Here is a 24,238-nt window from a genome sequence, read left to right as displayed (position 1 = left end):
AGGGAATGCCAAGATGCCTACCGTAGGGAGGACTTAGAGAATACACATATGACCCGCTGAGGGTTGCATATGGAAGATCTCTAGGGTACCAGCCGAAGGTGGATTTTTAACCCTAGGGGTGGCAGGGACTTGCCAAGGGAAAGACACCTGCTCACTGAGGAGGCTTACGGTGGGAATACTCGTGTGGGGGTCGCCGGAGGGAACCATGCACACGGAGCACCTGGCCGGACATGAGGGTCTGGGCTCGAAAGGGCAGACTGAACTGATGTCGGCGTAAGCAGTGCTGGAGGAGCTCAGGGCTCTCGGGGAGCTCATCTGAGGAAAATATCGCACGTATCCAGTCCTTGGAGTGGAATGGCGAGCAAGCGAAGACACCTGAGCCTGGCCCATTACCGGCCACCCGTAGGGGCGAGTACATAGTCGGACACTGGCTCCACTCGGAGATTGTAGAATCTGGCGAATGTGTTGGGTGTCGCCCAGCCTGCAGCTCTGCAGATGTCTGTTAGCGAGGCGCCATGCGCTAGAGCCCAAGAAGAGGCCACACTCCGGGTGGAGTGTGCCCTCACACCAAGGGGACATGGTCGGCCTTGCTGCTGGTAAGCCAAAACAATGGTGTCCACTATCCAGTGAGACAACCTCTGCTTTGAGAGAGCGCTTCCCTTCCGCTCTCCACCATAACAGACAAAGAGCTGGTCTGAGGTCCTGAAACACTGCGTCATGTCTACGTAGGCGCGGAGAGCGCGTACTGGACAGAGCAATGCCAAGGCTGGGTCTGCCTCCTCCAAAGGCAGCGCTTGCAGGTTCACCACCTGATCTCGGAACGGAGTGGTAGGAACCTTGGGCACATATCCGGGCCGGGGTCTCAGGATCACGTGAGAGTTAGCCGGCCCGAACTCAAGGCACGCTTCGTCAACCGAAAATGCTTGCAGGTCCCCGACCCTCTTAAGCGAGGCCAATGCGGTCAGCAGAGCCGTCTTCATAGACAAGAGCTTAATCTCGGCCGACCGCAAAGGCTCAAGGGAGGCCTCTACAGAGCACTTAAGACTACTGAGAGGTCCCAAGAGGGAACGAGAGGAGAGCGAGGAAGATTCAGTCTCCTCGCCCCCCTCAGGAACCTGATGATCAGGTCGTGCTGCTACTTACCTTATTGTCTCCCAGGAGATCGTGGTAGGCAGATATTGCGGCCACGTACACTTAAGGGTGGAAGGAGACAGCCTTCGTCCCACCCCCTCCTGGAGAAACGAAGCACAGACCCGATCGGGCATTTCCAGGGGTCTTCCTGGCGGGAAGAGCACCATGTGACGAAGAGGTCCCACTTCAACGCATAGAGGTGTCATGTAGACTCTGCCCTAGCGGAAGTGATGGTAGCGACCACCGCAGGTGGAGGCTACTCAAACCAGCCGCGTCCCGTCCAGAAGCCACACGTGGAGCTTCCAGAACGCTGGACGCGGGTGCCAAAAGGTGCCCCGTCTCTGAGTGAGGAGTCTCAGAGGAATAGGCCAGGGAGGGGCTGTCGCAAGGAGTAGCAGTTCTGAGAACCAGGTCCGGCCGTGCCAATGGGGCGACCAACATGACCTGCTCCTTGTCCTCCCTGATCTTGCACAGTACCTGTGCGAGAAGGCTCACTGGGGGAAACGCATAATTGCGTAGCCCCGACAACCAGCTGTGCGCCAGTGCATCCGTGCCGACCATAGGTCAGGGAATAATACAGGGAGCAATGGGAAGAGTCCTGGGAGGCAACAGGACTACCTGTGCGTCGCCGAACCGTTCCCATATCAGCTGGACCGTCTGGGGATGGAGTCACCATTCTCCAGGAAGTGGCTGAAGCCGTGAGCTCGTAGGCTGCACGGTTCAGGACTCCCGGGATGTGGACAGCATGAAGGGACCTCAGATGCTTCTGACTCCAAAAAACGAGATGGCGGGCGAGTTGAGACATACGGCGGGAGCGTAGACCGCCCGGCCGTGTCGTCTGTCCTGACTAGTACATGTTGACCCTTCAGCAACGCTCGGAAGCGGTGCAGGGCGAACCGTACTGCCAGCAACTCGAGGCAATTGACATGCAGAAGGCGCTGGGGTCCTAACGAGGAGCCCGCGGCTGCTTGTCCATTGCACATGGCACCCCAGCCCATGGATGACGCATCTGTTGATACAACAAGATGCCTGGAAACTCGTTCTAAGGACACTCCGGTCCGTAGAAAACTGAGGTTCGACCACGGGGAGAGAGTCTGTAAGCAGGCCCGAGTCACTTGAACCCGGAGCGTGCCAGACCGCCATGCCCATCTCGGGACTCGATCGCGTAGCCAGTGCTGAAGCGGTCTCATATGAAGCAATCCGAGCGGCGTTACCGCGGCTGCAGATGCCATATGCCCCAGGAGCCTCTGAAACCATTTCAGTGGAACCGCACTCTTGCCCTCGACTTGTCGAAGGGAAGTCAGCAGAGACTGCGCGCGCTCGCTCGAAAGCTGCGCACACATGGCGACCGAGTCGATCCATACCGAGAAAAGAGATCCTCTGCGCGGGGCAAAGTTTGCTCTTCTCCCAGTTGACCCGAAGGCCCAGACGGGCTAGGTGATGGAGCACCAAATCTCTGTGTCCGCAAACCTGCTCTCGAGAGTGACCCAGTATGAGCCAGTCGTCGAGGTAATTCAGGATGCGAACCCCGTGCTGCCGAAGGGGCGCAAGGGCTGCCTCGGCAATCTTCGTAAAGACGCGAGGGGACAGAGATAGCCCGAATGGTAGAACTGCGTACTGATATGCCCGCCCCTCGAAAGCAAACCGTAGGAACGGTCTGTGTCGAGGTAGAATGGAGACATGGAAGTAGGCGTCCTTCAGGTCGATCGCTGCAACCAATCGTATGGACGAACGCATTCGAAAAGGCGTTTCGCTGTCAACATCTTGAACGGAAACCGGTGGAGGTAACGGTTCAAGACGCGCAGGTCCAGGATCGGTCAAGCCCACCGGTCTTTTTGGGTACAATGAAGTACGGGCTGTAAAACCCGGAATTCACCTCGGCTGGAGGGACAGGTTCGATCGCACCCTTCGCCAGTAGGGTGGCAACCTCCGCTCGCATGACGGGGGCATTAGCCCCGATCATAGTGGAACGGACTCCCCGGAAGCAGGGAGGAACCTGCGCAAACTGAATCGCGTAGCCGCACCTGACTGTCTTTCGCGACCCAGCGGGACAGCCCTGGAATCTGAAGCCAGGCTCCCAGGAACTGCACCAGCGGGGTCAATCGGACTACAGGTGTACCCGGGGTGGGGCAGCGATGCAGCGTTACCGACCCGGACAAGGGAGGCTGTTGGGCGTCCCGGTGTGGGGGTGCGGTTAACGGCTGCGTCCTGACAGAGGAGACCAGGGAAGGACGCGCGTTCCACTGGGGTCTGCTCTGCCAGGAGGCTGGCGACAGAGAGGGATGCGAGTGGCGGGACCCGTGGGTGGCGCGCACTGTCATCACCGGTCTCTGGGTCCTCAGAGACAGGAACATGAGTTCTTCCCAAGCGCTGCTAGCCCGGGGGCCAGCAGCGGAAGGATTTTCCCCCGGCCCTCCACCGGGGGAAGGAGAGGCCCTGCTACCATCCCCTGGGAAGAACTGGAACCGATCTCTGAGTTGTCCACCTCCAGCGTGGCGTTTAACCAGGCTGGGGAGCGGACTGGGCGTCATCCTCAACCACCTCCACGGCGCGGCCCGGGTGAAGGCTGCTGCTGGGGCCGGGCGGGAGGAGGGAGGGCGCCCTCGGCGGCGAGCGGACTGAGGCGACTGAGCCGGCGGCTGGTGCAGCAGCTGGCCGCCGGGGCAGTACGTGTTACAGCCTCAGTCTGCTCTGGGGCGGCCGAGAACTGTTGGGCGCAGTTCCCAGCCGCGCCGCCGAAGAGGCCAGCCTGGGATATGGGTGAGTTGAGGGGGCGGGCCCACTCAACGTCCTCCAAATCACCAGGTAAGGCCAGGTGTTCTCCCGGACCACAGCTGTGGACATCTCCCGACCCAGGGAGCGTGTGGCCACCTTCACCGCCCGGGGGCGGGATCAGTCGCGGCACGCAGCTCAATGAAGAGCCCTGGGTCGGCTCCACCCTTGTGCATGTGCAACGGGGCGGCGGCCTGCCCGTAGCTCTGCAGGACCACGCCACCGAAGTAGACGAGCCCACAGGCTTTGGGAGGGTGCTTAGGACAGCCACACCACGCCACGTCAAGCCCTCTGTGGACACCGTAGTGCGCAACAGAGAGTTCAACAGTGGGGGTGAGGGGGCCCCAGTGTACCCTAGGCCGCGGCCCCATCAAGGGCAGAGAAGGTGGAGGAGGCCACCAAACGATCGCGGGAAGCACGGGGACTTCCAGGACCGCGTGATCTCCTCATGCACCTCGGGAGCGAAAGGCATTGGGGGCGGGGCCCAACAGCTGTCGGGTGCCGTCCCCAAAAACCAATCGCGCAACCACGAGCACTCGCGACTGGGCGGAGTTCCACACCAGCGCGAGACTCGCGGCTGCCCGAGATAACATGGCTGTCAACCTTAGGTCGGATCAGGCAGCGCTGACACACCCGGAGGCGGAGCACAACTCCTAATCGTCATCCCCAAAGGACTCCAGCCCACCTTGGGATGCGGCGATCGACATCTCACTGCTATCTAGAGCGTGAACGAAACGAACGAGGCGTCAGAGACGGGCCGCTGTTTCAGTCCAACACTCGCGGGTTTAAGCAATGTGCAAGAGGGGGCGTGGCCCGAGGAATGATCGTCTGGGTTCTTAATACCACGGCACCGCACTCAGGTCACCCTGGCCACCAGCCAAAGTACCGCCTCACTCGGAGACGGTAGATTGGGGTGTGGCAGAGGGGACTCTCTCTCCTCACGGAGATCACTGAGTCTCGACCGCAACATCGCGATGGTCACGTTCCCGCAGAGGGAACATGACGCATCCACAAACACTGCCCGAACGTGCTGAAGCCCAAACACATCGAGCAGTGAATGTGCCCATAGAAAGCAACGGAGATCGATCGCACCCGGAAGTGCACGGGCGAACCGTCTTGAAAAAGACGTGCCACGCGCAAGCTCTTTTTGTGAGAGGAAAGCTCTGCAGAGTGCCGAAGCGCCCAGGGAAACACACACACAGCTGTTGCAGATCACTGCACAGATCAGCAGGCAGGCAGCATGAGATCGCTGGAACGCGCCGTAACACCAACACCCTGGAGAACCGCTGGTCTCTCGAAGACTGAAGAGAAGACTTCAGAATTCAGGCTTGTAGGAGTGAAGAGATCCTCTTGGCTCCAAAGCAGAAACATAATGCGATGTTCGCAGCGTACTTCCTTATATACCCACGAGGTGGGGCGGAGTTACGCATGCAAATTCCGCATGCCCATGGCATTGGCACTGCCATTGGGCGCTGTTGAATACGATGAAGATGATTGGCTTCTAAGCGAAACCCCCATTCGTTAGTCACTAACGTACGTCGTAGTGACTGAACGAAAGGGAACTGTACTTTCAGGTAATATAATATTATTTAAATAAAAATTCTTAACACACTTAAGTACACTTTTAAAAAGCAAACTTTGTAGTGTCAAAATAAAAGTTTTACTTTAAATAATAATAATTAATTAATTTGTTATATTTATATAACGCTTTTCTAGGCACTCAAAGCGCTTTACATAGAAGGGGGGAATCTCCTCATCCACCACCAATCTGCAGCATCCACCTGGATGATACAAATATATATATATATGGGGATGATTAGGAGGCCATGATGGTCAGGGGCCAATGGGCAAATTTGGCCAGAATGCCGGGGTTACACCCCTACTCTTTATCGAAGGACATCCTGGAATTTTTTATGACCACAGAGAGTCAGGACCTCGGTTTAACATCTCATCCGAAGGACGGTGCTTTTTACAGTATAGTGTCCCCATCACTATACTGGGGTGTTAGGACCCACACAGACCACAGGGTGAGCACCCCCTGCTGGCCTCACTAACACAAAAAGTAAAATTTAAATCATTCAATCAATAATATTTTGTCAGGCTTTAAAAGTAGTACAGTTATTTTGATGTGTTAACGAACACACTAAAGCACATGTAAAGTATCATTTTTAAATGTCCCTGTGCTATTCAATATTACATTTAAAGTTAAATATTGTTTTTAAATATATTTTAAATGCACTACATGCAAATTTATCACTAATGACCAAGTATAAATACACAGTACACTTTTACCATATTTCAAAGACAATAAAAGTAAATATGAAATTACTTAATAATATGTTCTTAAGTCCTACTTACGGTAAGTGTCAAAAAGCCCTCTAAAGTTCAGCTAATTACATTTCAGCTCAATATAAATTTAAAATATAATACACTCTAATTTAAAGGCACAATATGTAAGATTTTAAAATATCCAAAAACCACAACAATAATGTTATATATTTTGTTGACCTGTGTCCTTACATTATCCCAGACGTTCCCAACAATGTTTAAATCCAGAGAAATCAGCTATTTTAACCAGTGTTATGGACCGTGTCCTTGCGTCGCCTGTCACTGAAGTCAACTGTTTGGATTTACATTTATCAACAGAAAACTTATCATTGTTATACAGCACAACACAGTTACTCTCATTGTTTAAATCGCTTGTTTTCTTGATTTAACGCGAGTAACATATTAACCATGCCTCAGAGACAACACTCCATTATACAATACATTAAAAAAAATGTATTGCATGTAATTTAGCAACAGTCATTTAAATCATCCTGTTTTTATTAATATACTATGCTAATATCAATCAAGATTACTGCAAAGTGCAACAAGTGTCTCATACCAGCCACTTTATAACAAAGTATATTACTGATCTGCCTGCATTGACACTATATGATAATTGAACTGAGTTGGATGACATTACTGTTTTCTCCAGAGCGGCTGTACAGCCAAACCAAATTCTCTTGCATTATTTTCCTGTTAACACTGTGAAGCTGCTTTGAAACAATAAAAAGGGTTATATAAATAAAGGTGAAAGGTGTCATAACTTTTAACGGTAACACTTTATAATAAGGTTTCATTAGTTAACATTAGCTCATGTATTAACTAACCATGAGCAGTACATTTGTTACTGAATTTTTTCATCTTTGTTAACATTAGTTAATATAAAAACAGCTGTTCATAGTTTATGTTAGTTAACAGTGCATTAACTAATGTTAACAGGATTTGAATAAAGTATTAATAAATGTTGAAATTAACATTAACAAAGATAAATAAATGCTTTATAAGTGTAGTTCATTATTAGTTCATGTTAACTAATGTAGTTAACTAATGTTAAATAATGAACCTTATTGTAAAGTGTTACCCTTTTGACACTCAAATGTATTTAGTTTGATTGTTGTAACCACGTAAAACAGCACTGCTTTAAGGATGATTTATACTTCTGCGTTGGACCTGTGCCGAATCCTCTACGCCGTGGGTTATGCGTCAATTTTCATTTATACTTCTGCGTCCTTGTCCGCGTCGACGTGCAGTTACACATGCAGAGGGAGCATGTGTACCCCTGAGGAAGGGGTTCTGGCAGACCAATCACAGCGCTTGCGGTCCGCATAGAATTGACGTGTTGTTACATTTTTGGAGAGGTGCATGTCAGGGTACGTCGTAGGCTAGATGTACAACACACGCAGAAGTATAAATTAGGCTTTACCCCACATACGCAACGAAAAGAGCGGAAGCGGACGACTGCAGCATAAGCATAATAAAAGCTCAGAGACCGGTGTTTCTGACAGGTCTCTCTCAAAAGCATTGGCTTCCAAATGCTCTCGTCACGTCCTGCTTCATTCCACTGTGATATTAATACAACTTTAATATTTTCACTCATTCATGAACATGATTTCTGCCCGAGTCCATCGGATTCTTTTCCATTAGCTGTGGAGGTAAAGAGTCAAGACTACAACTCCCATGATTCCACGCTCATTCACGGTGTCATCGAATGTGCCTTCAAGTACAAATAACAATTAAGTGTCCTAAAACATTACATATATTCTTTTAAAGTATATTATTTCCTTAAGTTCTCTTTTTAAAATGACCTGTGCTTTTTCACAAGGGCAGGAAACAGGCAGAGTCCGGTTCTCCAACCTACATCGATCTGAATAACTCAATTCCTTTTTGGTCTCTGTTCTCCATGAGTTATGGGCAGAAAGGGGCCGGGGCGCGCACCCTAGCTATTACTATGCCAACGAGTGACAGATGTTAAGGGAACACATAAAACCCTGCATCTGCATGTTGTGCACATCCACTTGAACCAAGTGTCCCGGATCATAATTCAACCTACAATTATAGCTTTGCACCAGGTAGGGGGCGGGCCGGCAGAGGAACCATATGCGGTGGGTAGTATAAAAGTGCCTATACGGAGCTGGAGGGCTAGCCACTATCTCTAATGCCTGCCCATAAAACAAACCGTACAAGATTGCACTTCATGTCCACACTTCAAACTTTGCCAGCTCATTCATGAGAAGTTAAATGTGGAGTAACGGCAGAAAACACACAGCTCAGGCGAAATGCGCTGAGTAGTCAGTCTGGGCTTCTTGGACATCTGTATAAGAACTGCTTTGCAGAGTAAAAAAAAATAATTTTACAGACAAAACTCAATTAAGGGAGGTGAAAAAATGGGTATTTCAGCATAAAATACTACCAAACACAAACTAGTAAGGCTGTATTAGTAGACGAGAACCAGATTGACATGTCCATCTGATTCATTATGAATGAAGCGACCATAAACTCAGTGGCTTAAAAGAACTGCTCTTGTCTATAATGCATGGGTCTGTGAGTTTTATCAAAAGAAGCGAGATGGAAACATTCTTATCAGACCAGTTCATCTCAAAGTGGGAATTCAGGTCTCATCTGGTTTTTAGCTTCAGGCTAGCTATTTTCTGCATGCAGGATGTGTGGCCATCTTTGTTTGATTGAGTGACGAGTAACAGATAAATCAATATTTTGCCACCCTATCAGTCAGGAAAAGACCCTTTGAAGACTCAAAGCTGTAAATATTTGTTTTCCCAAGATAAGGCTTCCTGTTTAGTTCTGTAGCAAAGACATTTAGCTAATCGCTAATCAGATTAGGATGCTGAGAAAATACATTTGTCCTTCGTTGCACTGGCACAAACACAAAGACTAGCTTAGACTAGAGTGTTAGCAAAGTTGGTGTCAGTGTTACATTAGTATTATTTACTCTATATTTGTGTATTAAATAAATTAATATATTGAATTAGCTTTTTTTATATTTTCAGGTTTATTTTTATTTTAGTTTAAGGTTTAGATATGTGCTTTTGTCATTTTTACTGGAGTTTTTATTTCTATTTAGATTTCATTTATTTTGTATTTTAGTTTTAATAATTTTAGTACTTTAGTACTATGCCACAACATTTCTATTTTTAAAGAGGTCATGACATCAGAAATTGAATGTGTCTTTTGACATATAACAGGCCTTGGTAGCATTAAAACATCCTGCAAGTTTTCTAACTTAAAACTTTCAGATGAAACCTCAAAGAATATATTAAAATAATAAAAATATCAATGTCATGACTCCTTTAAGGCAGCGTCTGAATGTGTTCCCCTGGTGTTGTGTGGACGTTTATGTTATTTCCTGTTCTGGCCATGTTTTGTAGTCCTTTGTAGTTTTTTTTAGTTGATTAGTTCTTTGATTGTTCCCAGGTGTGTCTTGTTTCCCAGTTACCCCTTGTGTATTATGCTGCCTTCACGTGCTATCGGAAATTTCCTAATTCCAACTTTAGAAGTCGTGATTACGAGCTTGTTGCATTCAAGTGCTTTGTTGTCGGAGTGAACAGGAATCATGGTTATTCTTGCCTATTTATTGGGAAAATCTTATTAAAACCAACATCATATGTAGTCTCCCATGCACCGACAACCATATAAACATTCCAGATAGTCCGCTTTCTGCTGATTCTGTAATTTCAGTCAAATGCAGGCTATTTCCTCTGTGTACCAAACATACAACACGCTTCATATGATTACTCTTACATGTAAATATGTACTACATTAATGTCAAGACAAGACGGCCTAAAAAAAACAATAAAACCACACCTGCCACAGCAGTCTAGTTCTCCCCGCCACCATGTTTAAAGCTTATGACACGCCCATCTCGGGAATTGGAGTATCACAATTATTTCCGAACTTCCCAGTGGTAAACATGACATCAGAGGGCGTTCATGTGCAATTTTTACCTAGGAAACTCGTATTTACGATAATTCCGATAGCACGTGAAGGCAGCATTAATGCTGCGTTCCAGGCAACCCGTAACCCGTGTTTTTCCAACCTTCTACCCGTAAAAGTGCACTGGAACGGCAGTCAAACCCGTGACTTCCCACCCGTGAACTCGTACTAGATCGATGTACTCCCAGTTGCGAGCTCTGACGTCACATAGCCTGCGAAACAACAATGGCAGCCCCCAACGGATGCGGTGTTTCTGAAACAGATATACAAATAAAGTAAAATAAAAGGTATAACAGCTTCTCTTGCCGTATGCGCCATGTTTTCTCCTCCGTTTCCCTCAAATAAGCAAGGAGTAAGCACCTTTGGCGATAGAAATGATTGTAAATGAGCATAAGCCCCGTACGGTCCGCCATGCTTTGTTTACATCTAGCTATCACAATTGCTCGCGCTCAGGCATTTTGGCGTGACTTTGCCTGGAATGCTACAAAGTCGTGAGTTGTGGTTTGAAGTTATAACTTACAGGCTCAAAAACCTGCTTGGAATGCAGCATTAAACCCCAGTGTTTCTTATGTTCCTTGTCTAGTGTTGTCCTTGTATGGATATTTGTTTGGTGTGCTCAAGTTCTGTGCTTAAGTTTAGTTTGTTAATAAACTCCTTATGGAAAACGGATCCTTGTTTTTGAGTTCACCAAACATTACAGGCATCAAGGCACATCCGAATCCAATGTTAGCTTCACTTTCTGTCTCCTGAGATACCTTCATCTGATCGATTTTTGAAGGCAGCATAGATGTATCCTTCGCTCCCTTTGATATCCCACAATCCTGTGCTTTCCATTCTGTGACAGTTGAGCTAATAAGTAAAGATGGCGTCTGAAAGTTGCGATTGGTCAGTTTGTTTGTAAATGTACGCTTTTGACCATCGTTTTCCACTTCTGATGTTATTTCTAGCGAGAAATTACTATTGTAGTAATTAAATATTTGCTTAGTTTTCACCAAAGCTCGCTCTATTTTGCTGTAGATTATAAAACTGTTACGATGCCTCAGTGTGCCTGAAATCAGTTTTGTGATGCAAACGCTGCCTACAAAGCCATTGCCTGATAGAGCAGCGAGGCAACAAGTCAGCTGCCTAAGTTTTCAGATGCATCCTCAGTTTTTCCAACTAACAATTTAATTGTATATTATTTCACCTTTATTCAATTACTGAAAATGATTTTTAATAGTGTACGATAACAGTAACAACACTGTGGCTGGTCTAGCTGGTGGACCAGCGTAGCCATTAATTTTTTCCAGCAAAATGTAGCTCATACTCGTATTACTATGAATGGGAGAAAGTGCAATCGCTTAAGTCATTGCGTCACTGCAGCTGCCGTTAGAAGCTCTGGTTGCTATAGAAACAGTCAGTGTTCTGAGACACGCGCTTAGGACTGCATATGCGCATTGGCTGGTCCAGTCTGAAAATTTCCACATCAGGAAAGTAACCAGACCTAGACATTGAGGGGAAATTGATGAAATGTCACCATTTTGAATTGAAAATATGACATTATTTATGTGAATCATAACTGAATTTGACGTGACAAGACACATTTAGCATTTTTACATATCAAGCAGGCGACAATAAGAGTGAATGTGTAGAAGCTGAAGAAATTAATGTACAGGTTTCCAGACTGAGTTGTAGGGCGAAATCAAATCACTGGCAGATCAGGCTGGGTTTACCCAGTCTAACGATTATGGCCTTGCTCCACATATTATAGATTTCCTCAAGTTCAGCAAGATGAAGCAAATCAGCACATGAGCATCTAAAACACAACAAACACTGGTCTTTTCAGCAGGGTATTATGACTGTTATGCTTTACAAGGGCAGTCTTTGAGCAACTAAATGTCAAAATGCATTTATTTTCACCTCTAGACTTTTTGACAATTTCTGTGAAAGTGTGAAACTGAGAATAGATCTGACACTGGAACATCATAAACTTCCTTCTCTTTATCTCACACTCCCTCTTTCCATTTCTCACTCCAGTTCAGCTCACTATATGCTATTAAAATTCATGCCTCTGTTTCTCAAAAGCCTGCTCTAATTCTCTCTCTGTCTCTCACCTTTCTGTCGCTCCAGTCAAGGGCCTGTACTCCAGCGATGAACCCCACCAGCGCAGGATTGCCTTTGGGGCTGGTGGCATCAAATGTGACGCTTAAAGGGCAGTCCTCAGAGGGGCGAACCACAATTTCTCCCGAAAAACCCTTTTCCTTCCAAAACGCCTGTAAAGTCAGATCAAAAATGCAGAGAATGAACAGCCCTGAAATGAAAAGCATTCATTCTAGATTAAATGACACCAGCACCATGCTGGAAATAAACATTTATGCAAATATAGTTGACATTTATGCAGATAATGTAAATCAGGACTCAAATTTCGGCACAGGATTGCTGGTATTGCACATATTTTCAATCATTCCTCAGGTTTCGCGCTTAAAAGATTTTCAATTAGCTTGATGGTTGAATTAGCAAATTAATCCACAAATTTCCAGATCAAATCAGTCATTTGAAAACTTTCTGTGGGACATTATTTCAAAAACAGCAAGAGTGATTCCGAGAACGTCTCAGAGACGTTTTTTTGTGTTCACATTCCCAGAGCGCACACATATTAGGCCACCTCTCAAACTCCTTGCGAGTACCAAACAGTTTTTTTTTTTTGTGGCTTATTGGATGTAGACGGTCAGAAAAGCACAAATTTATGTAAAAATGCCCATCTTGGCGAGTATTCATGTAAAGACAGTTGTGATGTCTTTAGTAAACGTTAACAGTTGAGAAAGAAAATGCATGCGTTTCAGTATATTGGATCTGTGCATTAGCTCTTAAAGTGACAGCAGCCTAATATTCCTGCTGATGTCTATGTTATTAATGTTAATCAAAAACAAAAGATAGTGAGAAGAATTAATCAGTATTTAATTCATATAATGAAACATGTATTCAATTTCTGTAGTAGGCCTTTTCCTGTACCTGAATACTGTTAGATGTATCTGAACTCTATTTATTTTTTATTTTATTGTATTTATGTGAATTTTGTCGGTTCACTTCAATGTTTAAATTAAGCTTCCTTGTGCTTTGTAAACTCATGCACAGCATAATTACCCCATTGTAAAAACACAAATACATAGAGTTTTATCAGATTCACCTAAGGGGGGAATTCCCCCCCATTTTCCAAAATGAAATTCAGGCCCTGAAACTATTCAATTGTATATTCATGATTATTTATATACAGTATCTGCATATTGATTATTGATTACTAAGGGGCTATGTGGCCCATTGAAAAGTGAATTTTAAATGTGATGAGATGAAAATTCGGCTTCATTTACCTCATTCAACCTCATATTATTCCAAACCTGCACATTATATATATATATATATATATATATATATATATATATATATATATATATATATATATATATATATATATATATATATATATATATATTAGGGGTGGCACGGTACATGGAAAAAAACCGAACCGTTCGGTTCGCTTGTCTCGGTTCGGAGTGTGTGCGTCGCACGGTTCGCGCATGCGCAATGTATCCTCGTGCCCCTATGTTACCTCAGACAGTGGGTGTGCTTTTCGCGCGAAATAAGAGGTGTGTGTGGACATACAGTAAAGTAAAAGTGGAGTGCTGCAGGTCACGTCACATGTAGAAATGAAAGTGGGAGAGATAAGGAAGGCTGCCCAGAGTTGGAGGATGCACTAGCAGTGCAGGAGGAGAGCGGGAGCCGCGCCGCGCGTGCCCGTTGCGCATACACACACTCTCGCGAGTCGCGCAGCTGAACCTCGGCTCGTGGATTGCAAATACAGGCAAATATAGTCCATTCTGTCACATTTTCCGGTGTTCTCCTCCGACCCCTGTCTGTCTCGTGCTTTGATGTCTCATACACACATGCATATGTTGTATATAAGTTCACATGATAAATGTAACATTTAAGATATGCTTCTAGTTCTAATAATTTAAACATGCCTTTTAAGTTTGGGCAGAAACTTCTGGTAGTGTTGTGTTTTCGTGTATTTTATGTTATTTTTTCACAGCGCTGGATGTCATATGGTGATTGTGAAACACATGGGACACTTCATGGTGAAATGTGTTCATCAGGTCAGCTGAATTAAAGCCACAGTGTATGGTTCTGATCAAAATTGAAATGATTAACATGAAAAATGTTACGCCAATGTGTCAGACTAGGTAGACAGCCAGTTAGGAAACAACTTGATATAACAATTTTTAAAACTGTATCCTAAATTGTGGATGATTAAGCCATATATACCATATGCTGAAGTAAATTTCTGGAGTGTTAACGATTAAAAAACAACAACAACAAGAACCGTACAGAACCGAAAACCGTGACCCTAAAACCGTGATACGAACCGAACCGTGGGTTTTGTGAACCGTGCCACCCCTAATATATATATATATATATATATATATATATATATATATATATATATATATATATATATATATATATACACATACATTTACAGGTGAAGTGATTAACACTGATTCTCTTCATCACGGCACCTGTTAGTGGGTGGGATATATTAGGCAGCAAGTGAACATTTTGTCCTCAAAGTTGATTTGTTAGAAGCAGGAAAAAATGGGCAAAGGTAAGGATTTGAGCGAGTTTGACAAGGGCCAAATTGTGATGGCTAGATGACTGGGTCAGAGCATCTCCAAAACTGCAGCTCTTGTGGGGTGTTCCGGTCTGCAGTGGTCAGTATCAAAAGTGGTCCAAGGAAGGAACAGTGGTGAACTGGCAGCAGGGTCATGGGCGGCCAAGGCTCATTGATGCACATGGGGAGCAAAGGCTGGCCCGTGTGGTCCGATCAAACAGACGAGCTACTGTAGCTCAAATTGCTCAAGAAGTTAATGCTAGTTCTGATAGAAAGGTGTCAGAATACACAGTGCATCACAGTTTGTTGCGTATGGGGCTGCATAGCCGCAGACCAGTCAGGGTGCCCATGCTGACCCCTCCATTGTCGAAAGCGCCAACAGTGGGCATGTGAGCATCAGAACTGGATCACAGAGCAATGGAAGAAGGTGGCCTGGTCTGATGAATCACGTTTTCTTTTACATCATGTGGATGGCCGGGTGCGTATTCATCGCTTATCTGGGGAACTCATGGAACCAGGATGCACTATGGGAAGAAGGCAAGCCGACTGAGGCAGTGTGATGCTTTGAGCAATGTTCTGCTGGGAAACCTTGGGTCCTGCCATCCATGTTGATGTTACTTTGACATGTACCACCAACCTAAGCATTGTTGCAGACTATGTACACCCTTTCATAGAAACGGTATTCCCTGGTGGCTGTGGCCTCTTTCAGCAGGATAATGTGCCCTGCCTCAAAGTAAAAAAGGTTCAGGAATGGTTTGAGGTGCACAACAACGAGTTTGTGGTGTTGACTTGGACTCCATATTCCCCAGATCTCAATCCAATCGAGCATCTGTGGGATGTGCTGGTCAAACAAGCCCGATCCATAGAGGCCCCACCTCTAAACTTACGAGACTTAAAGGATCTGCTGTTAATATCATGGTGCCAGATACAACAGCACACCTTCAGGGGTCTAGTGGAGTCCATGTCTTGACGGGTCAGGGCTGTTTTGTCAGCAAAAGGGGGACCAACACAATATTAGGTCATAATGTTATGCCTGACATGATTATGAGTAAATGAAAAATCAATTTAACACAATAACAAATATATAATAAACTACTTTGTTCTGAAAAAAATTTTAAAATGTAAAAATTCCTAATGTATGCCTCTCAACCTCTTTTTGTCAAAAAAGCAAACGTTTTATTTTATAGGTCAAATAATTCATAATCTCATTTGTCTACATGCTTTAAAAAAAAAAAAAATGTCTAAAACAGCAGCTTATCTGAAGCACTTAGTTTAAAAAGAAAAATTAGCTTATATTGTATTCCTAATTTGTAAGTCGATTTGCATAAAAGTATTTGCTAAATGAATAAATGTAAAATATATTCATTTATATTTTACATTTATTCTTTCAGCCAAAGTATGAATACTTATGGGGCTCCCATATGTAACTTAAATTGCATTTATAAATGTGCTATCCATAATTCATGAATATATGCAATCAAATATAATAAGAAAGATTAAAACATAATTGTTAGTGCATGAAACCCTGTCTGAGTGCTTAAAATTGAGTACAATTGTGTTGCGCAGAAAATCTCCACCAGATTCGTTTGATTGATCATTTTGTTTCTCTGAAATAAAACTTATTGTAGGGTCACATAGTTATTACATTTAAAATAAAATATATAACAATTCACATGAACACAATCTACATTTCAGAGGCCACTGGGAGTGATTTTTGTGCATGTTTGGTTTCAGTTGGCTCAAATCAAAATGTATAATTGTGTGTGTATAATAAGTGTGAACTTATAATTGAATCGATATTTCTCACAATTTATGCACAAGTTGTTGATGAATGAAACCCATGATCTTAATTAATATACAAAATATAGAAAATATCTAAGTAAACATTTCACAGTTGATAGACAAGCCTTATCTTCTGATTAAGGTGGAATCTCCAGTCACTGCAGAGCCAAAATTAAATATTAATTTAAAGCGAGGGCTTATACTGAATATGGTAGACAGAGCACTAGAAGGCAGCTCTCCATGCCTTTGCACATTTTAACTTCATTATAAAGTTTAATGCAGTAGAGCTGTAGGGGAAGTGACTGCGTTGGGAAAGCCCGTAAAGCCGATTGTGGGTAAGTGGATGGGTTATGCGTGTTACTTACAGTGGGGTATGTGATGATACATTTCGTCATGTGGCCCATGGGCAGGTACTGGATGAGGCGCTGGCGCTCAGCTGGCAGGGCAGGCTCATAATGGATCTGGGCTGGAAATGAGGGCATAATCAGGGTGGCATTGAATTAAAAGATGTTTAGTGGAATGATACTGACATAAAATAGGAAGGACAGGTGAGAAAGGTAACAGCCCTGTTCTTAAAGTTGGAATGAAACAGAAGTTGCGATGGTCTTTTCTTCCCATGTCGTGCATCCTAGTAAAATGGCTTCTTGAAATGTAGGGCAGGACTTGATTTTGTCCTTGGGGAATTGATTAGACGATTGTGATTTGCTAATGTTGTGATCTCATGTGAGTGACAGGTTGTCCTATCCGTGATGTGCACATATAAATAATTTATAAATATTCTCTATATTCCATAAAAAAAACTCAAAAAAGAACTGTCAATTTTGATTAAATTGACTTTAAAAGTAGTAAGCAGCATTGTTGCCTACTGTCTTCATAGGCAGCGACCTTCTAAGAAAGCACCGAACCAAACATTCAACCTCATACGGGAGCAATTTGGAACACTGCGCCACAACACATGAGAGAAGCTCACAATTAATTCCAATAGTTAGCATGTTGCTGAGCTAACGCTTTGAAACTGTGACAAGCATAAACAAAGATAATACCTTTTTCAAAATTAGTTTTATCAATTCTTTCTCACTAGAAATAATGTTGCAAGAAAATGTATGCGAACCCCTTGCATAATCTGTGAAAAATTGAATATTTGTAACAAAATAAGAGAGATCATACAAAAGGTTTTTTTTTTTTTTTTTTTTTTTTGTACTGTCCAGTCCACAAGACAAAAAAGAAGAAAAAAAAAGCTACATTTATTAAAATGACCCCGTTCAAAAGTTTATGAACCATTGATTCTTAATACTGTGTCGTTACCTGGATGATCCACAGCTGTTTTTTTTTTTTTTTTTTTTTAATTTGCAGGACCTGGAGGATTTTCCTGAAAAACTTCGGACAGTTTAACTGCTCAGGACAAACAAGGGACTCAACAACAACATCACAAAACAAGCTGTGGGTCATCCAGGTAACGACGCAGTATTAAGAAGGGTTCATAAACTTTTGAACAGGGTCATTTTTATAAATGTAGCTATTTTTTTGTCTTGTGAACTATATTTAAACATATTTTATGTAAGATATATTATTAAGGACAGTCCTAAATAAAAAAATAACATGCATTTTGTATGATCTTTCTTATTTTGTTAAAATTATTCACGTTTTCACAGATTCAGCAAGGGGTTCTTATACTTTTTCTTGCAACTATGCAACATTTCTTTTTAACATTTTGAATTTAGATGTCAGATTTTGGCATAAAAACATAACATTGACATAAAGTATTCAAATATTGGGTGAAAATGACATTTAATTACAATTAGCTAGTTTTATCAATTCTATCTCAGTACTGAAATACATGCTAATTTGCAACATTTCAACTGTGATCATCTTGGATTTATATTTTCACAGAGCTCATCACAGTGTATTCTGGGATTGCCATCCCTGCAAAGGATGCATGTGATGCGACCTTAGATTTTGTCTCAATCAAGATGTCTTAAAAAGCAGTATGATTACTGCATGTTGCCTACACAAAAAAAAAAAAACAGTAGCCTACTGGTAATTCAAAGCTTGCATAAAACACCTGTGAAAAAAATTTTGTAACATTATCCACTGGAGGCAAGCTTGCAGAACCCAAGTGCAGTTTATTCAAAAGAGCCAAAACATAAAACAAAGACTTAACATGGCACGATTAAACAGAAACCTCACCATACAATGGATTACATAAACAATACCAGACAAAGACACGTGGCAAACATGAGGGCTTAAATACGCAAGGACTAATGACTAGACCAGACACACCTGTGAACAATTCAATAACCAATTAACCAATTCAAACAAGACACGAACACATGAGGGCATGGGAATCACATGACAACCAGGAAACCTGACAGAGAACATGACAGTGAACATGATAAACTAAGAACATGAAAGAAAACCCAAAACACACTGTGACCATATTAACAGTACACAGGGGACCTATTTTTACATACTTTTTAAGAGTATATGTCTTAGATCAGCCTCAGAATCAGAGTCTACGATGGCAGCTCACTAACAATTTGAAAGAGCAAATGGGTGTGTCTCAATCAGCTCCCTAGTTCAATACTCAGGGCACTGATCAGGGAATACGTCAATGGGCTGACTCCCTGATCAGTGCCCTGGCTACTGAACTAGGGAGTTGATTGAGACGCACCCAGAGTCTCGCTGACACTCTTGACCATAGAGGATTCTGGGATACTATATATACATTGGATTGAGAGTGTTATATAAGAGAGGACATGCCTGAATAGAAATACACGTTTTAAAGATCAATGGAAAACAGCAAATTGACTCCCAGATGAGGGAAAAGGGAAAAATGGGAAGCGCAGGGACACAGACAGGAAGAATATGGTATAGAATAACTCATAGGGCTCAGATCATCCCTGGGTATTGATTCAGGTGGCTGTACCTTCAAATCAGGCAGCACTTTGGAAAATTGGATCTAATACCCCAGTGACTAGCTCTCCATGAAATTGCCAATCTATTAAAGAATCCCTACATTTAACACTACTACTTTGTTTTCTTAAAAGCCACAATTAAGGCTTAGCCATTTTGCGAGTGTAAGTGTGGGGTATCCAATAACATTATGTGCGTTCCTCGGGGCCATCTCTATGTCTACGTAACGCAAACAGTGCCAGAAGGGACCCTGACCTCATTTTTGACAAGACAGCCATCTGGCAAAAAGCCAACATGTGAACTAGCCTTTCGGAGACCGGTAACATAAATAAATTGTCGTCTGCCGCCCAGTTGGTTGCTTGAAAAGTAAATGCTTGAAAGAATAACAATATAACACTTGTGAAAAAGATTAGATTAAGCCAGGATTAGGCCATAGTTCAATTAGGACATTTAAAGGAACACGCCAACGTTTTGGGACTTTAGCTTATTCATCGTATCCCCCAGAGTTAGATAAGTCCATACATACCATTCTCATCTCTGGGCGTGCGATAACTCTGTCTGACGCACCCACCACTAGCCTAGCTTAGCACAAAGTCTGGAGGTAAACGGCATGCTGCTTTGAAACCCACCTCCTCCCCAGCTCCTCCTTAAACTGTGTTTAAATTAATCAATGTCATTCTATTGTCATTGATGCATGCTCTGTACTCGATGGAGGATTTACTCTACCCTCCCAGTTTAAAAAAATGTGAGGTTGTCCCCAGAAGCTGCTACTGTTCCCTGTCTTGGCTTTTCAAGGAGCTCATGAAAAGGATGGGGAATTTAGAACAGAGCCATATCGCCAAAAGTTGACTAAAAGTTTGTCTATGGTGTTTTTGACTTAAGTGGACTTGCCTGAATTAGTTTTTTTTTTAAACAATTGACAGCACTAGTATAAACATTTTAACACACCTACTATGAGCTCTGAGTCACAAATCACAAATGAGTCTGATTAAAGTCCTTAACCAGGCAATGCAAGAAACATGAAGGTTTACCTGCATTTTTTAAAATCAAAATATAAACAGACATGAGCAAAACATATGCGCAAACACAAACCATTGAGAGAAAATGAGAGTAGTTAATTCCCTCAAGACGTCAAGTACACAGTCATACAGTACTTCCCTATTTTCTGATTTTCAAATACTGTTTAGCTTTGAGTCAAATGTTTAATGTTTAATGAGTCAAATGTGATTCCTTTGGGAGCTGGCTAGTATGGTTCACAGCCTGAAAGTGTTCATTGAAGAATATTTTAAAAAGGAAAATGTGTGGGGAAAATAATTCCGCAACCAACATCACTTAAAAAGTGTTTGGGCACTGTTGTGCCAGCTGAATGTGTGTTTTGATACCTCAACTAAGGGCCCCAATAATAGCCTGATATGAATGTGCAGTGTTCCCCATTAATTACCTAGACTCTGGTGGCCAGCCATAGTCTAGTCTGTGCCGCCACATTTTCATAATGAACCGAAAATACTTCTCATAATAACATGGTCTCAAACGGTGTTTTGCCCTATTGCTTTGGCAAAGTATCTGTCAATTGAACTGAAATAAAAAGTGCAATAGCTTTGTGCCCTTATCTTCAACGCAAAGTGCGCACTTTGCTCATGTGATCAGCTCGTGACCTCAGATTGGCTCAGTTCAGAGAATGAATGCTGAACTAGCTCTTCGTGTGCTGTGTGTTTACCATGCATTTGGGAATATAATAGGCACCGGTTACACATTATTTTCACATTTGCATAATTTTCAACATTTTTGTGGGAAGATAATTGCAGCATTTCACTAGAGCAGTGGTTTCCAAACAGGTGACAGAGGGGGTATACGAACAAAATGCTAAGTTTTGCAGACCATTTAATTCTACCCCACTTTAAATGGGGGGTCTAATGCTATACATTCTGACATATTTACACTTTTAAAGAGTTAGATTCTCATGCTAAACATGGGTTGAAAAATGAGTTGGACGTATGATGGAGTATTTCTGTGCCAAGTACACTCCTTCAGGATTCGAACAAGTTTTGGAATGTTTTTTTTGAGTATGGCCCTTTATGAAGTTAAAAAGGGCAGAATCCCTTGTATGTGCACTTCACCCGGCGTGCGCACATCAACCAGAACTAGAGCACGAGCGTCAAAAATGAGCTTCCTTCGGGTTACAGGAGCCATCGGCAGCGCTGTCATTGTTTATTGACCACGAAATCAACAATGTCACTAAAGAAGTGTGTTTCTGGTGTTTCTGAGGGAAAGATAACCTTGTTCAGCATCCCAAATAACCCAGCGTTAAGGAAACAGTGGATGCAGTTTGTTTTTCCGGAGCAGCAACGGAGTTCTGCAAGTGTGTTTGTTTGTTCCCGGTCATGAGTCGAAACTTCATCAAATGTCTGTGTTTTGTTGGCAATTGGCACGAAAGTGCATATAATGTACACAGCACGAACGTATAGTGAATTGAAAGTTATTCAGGAAGTGTGTGTGCTCGTGTCTCTTTAGCTCTGTCCACTGCACGCCTTAACAAGTTTGGCTATTTTCGGAAAGAATCAGCGTATCAGTCTTTTATAAATATGATAAAACTAAAGTCTTAGGACATATGAAAGATGCAATACTACTCTATAGGTACTCAAGATTAACATGAGATTGGCAGAAACTGTGTGTGTTATGCCTCCTTTAAAATAACATTAAAACTGTGCATTACCTCATCGTTTGCGGTAAATACTGACTGCATCCACATAAGCAATGTGCATATGATAAGTTGTGTGCAGAGTATGCTGCCTTAGCAAATCACGCTACATTGTTGCTGTTCTCAAGAATGTACCTTTGTAAAAGTGGGAATTTATCACTTATTAGCATGAAGAACAAATATAGACACAGACTGTGCATAGAGATTGATAAAGACTCAAACTCTCTTCGATACAAAAATGTATCAGTAAGGACAGTGGGGCATCTTAAGATATTAAAGCAAGGCTGGGAAAGGCTCAGGGTGCCTTCTCCCAACTCCGTCTTATATGGAGATCAAAACAATACAGCCTTAAAATTAAGATGATCCTATATAACTGTAATGTAAAGTCTGTTCTGCTGTACGGTTCAGAGAGCTGGCCAATTATCAAAACTGACATGAGGAGAATGGAAGTGTTCCATAATGGATGCTGACGAATATGCAAGATTTTTTGGTATACATCTCCAACAATGAATTGTACAAGAAAACGGGAAGCTGGAGTATCACCAAGGAGATTACACACAAACGCTTGAGATGGCTAGGACACGTGTTAAGGATGGACCCAGTCAGCATCACAAAAGTCACCCTAAGATGGACACCACCTGGTAAAAGAAAACCAGGGAGACCCAAAACCACCTGGCGCAGAACTGTGACACAAGAGCTGGAACGGATTAACCTGTCATGGGGAGAGGCCCAACATGCTACCAGGGACCGAATACAATGGAGAGTGCTCATTGAAGCCTTATGTCCCATAGGGGATGAAGAGAAATGATGATGATGATTTCACAATTCGTTAATTTCGACAGCTGTAATAGTAAAAATGTAGTAAAAGTATTCGAGAGGGTTCTAAATGTAATGCTTATTTTATATGCAAAGATGTCAGGGCAGACACGCCCCTTCTAACAGAGGGCTAAAATCACAATGGAAAATAGCTATTTATTTCTAAAATATGGCAATTTTTTTATGTAGGAAATATTATAAACTAATAAAAAAATATTTGATAAAGGTATTTATAAAAGGTATTTATAAGAGGGACTGCGGTCCACCCCTCATTTAGCCTCACAAAATCCTGTGGGAAACACTGAATGTGATTATATAAAGAGCCGTTAATGCAAAAGCAATTACAAAACAGCAGAGTTATTATAACAAAAGAGACATAAAAGGGAGCTTGGATACAGTCGGGAAGAGAATTGTCACTAAGTCCATCTGTAAAATGTTTAGCAAATCACCCAACATCTCATTAAAGTGCATCCAGCATTACGCAGAAAAGCATTTTAATTGGAGCTAATGTTAATAAATGTCTCTGTCCTGACAATGAAAAATCAAACAGGCCAAGCGATGCGGAGAAGCGGCACGTTGTAATTGTATTAAGCGATGGCAATCAGAAAAATATATTTTGATTACATTATGTTTCACGAACACGTTGCTAATTGAACAAGAGGCTCTGATTAGCACATTTCCATTGTACTGACTCTCTCCCAGAAGACTTTCCAACATGTTAATGAAAAAAAAGAACCGCACAACACATATCTAATGTACCTTTTCTTAACCATGATATATTTCTGCAATCATTTTCATGTGACCGCCAATCCCATGACAGCCCACATGAATCTGTCTCTCATAAGGGCAGTGATGGCAGACGGGGGAAACGGATCTAATTTAGCCCCAGTGACTGAGGTGTGGAGTTGCTCTCATTGATTGAGAGCAATCGCGCTGCGTCTGGCAGTCCATCATAACTGCGTGCTTGTAAGAGACAGCAACTGTCTGCTTGCTTCAATTTGTTAGACGTTAGAAAACTGCAACACCACCAATCTGGCTGCCACACAGGGAGACAAAGGGATGCGCAAAGTTAGAAGAAATGAAGAGATGTTTGTGTGCATTTTATATTGATCGTGCGTGTTAAACAGGGGTTATACTAGGCCTGCATGACGTTTCAAAATAAAATCAGTATCGCAACATTGCTTAGTGTGATTATCAAATCGTGA

The 24,238-nt window shown here is 43.1% G+C and overlaps 1 protein-coding gene across 1 annotated transcript in view; it reads right to left on the bottom strand.

The window, feature by feature from the left end:
* The window catches only part of LOC307118255 (amine oxidase [flavin-containing] A), a 60,326-nt gene that overhangs the window by 13,843 nt on the left and 22,245 nt on the right, over positions 1 to 24,238 (bottom strand). Inside the window, exons 8-9 of the mRNA XM_079803820.1 lie at positions 16,972 to 17,072; positions 12,273 to 12,431 (exon numbers count right to left, since the gene is read on the bottom strand). Of these exons, the coding sequence (XP_079659946.1) occupies positions 12,273 to 12,431; positions 16,972 to 17,072 (260 nt within the window). The remainder of the gene's footprint in view (positions 1 to 12,272; positions 12,432 to 16,971; positions 17,073 to 24,238) is intronic.

The sequence above is a fragment of the Gobio gobio genome, assembly GCF_949357685.1.
Source record: "Gobio gobio genome assembly, chromosome: 22".
Taxonomy (NCBI): Eukaryota; Metazoa; Chordata; class Actinopteri; order Cypriniformes; family Gobionidae; genus Gobio; species Gobio gobio.
The sequence above is the reverse complement of the archived record's forward strand: the minus strand, read 5'-3'. Positions and strand labels throughout refer to the sequence as shown.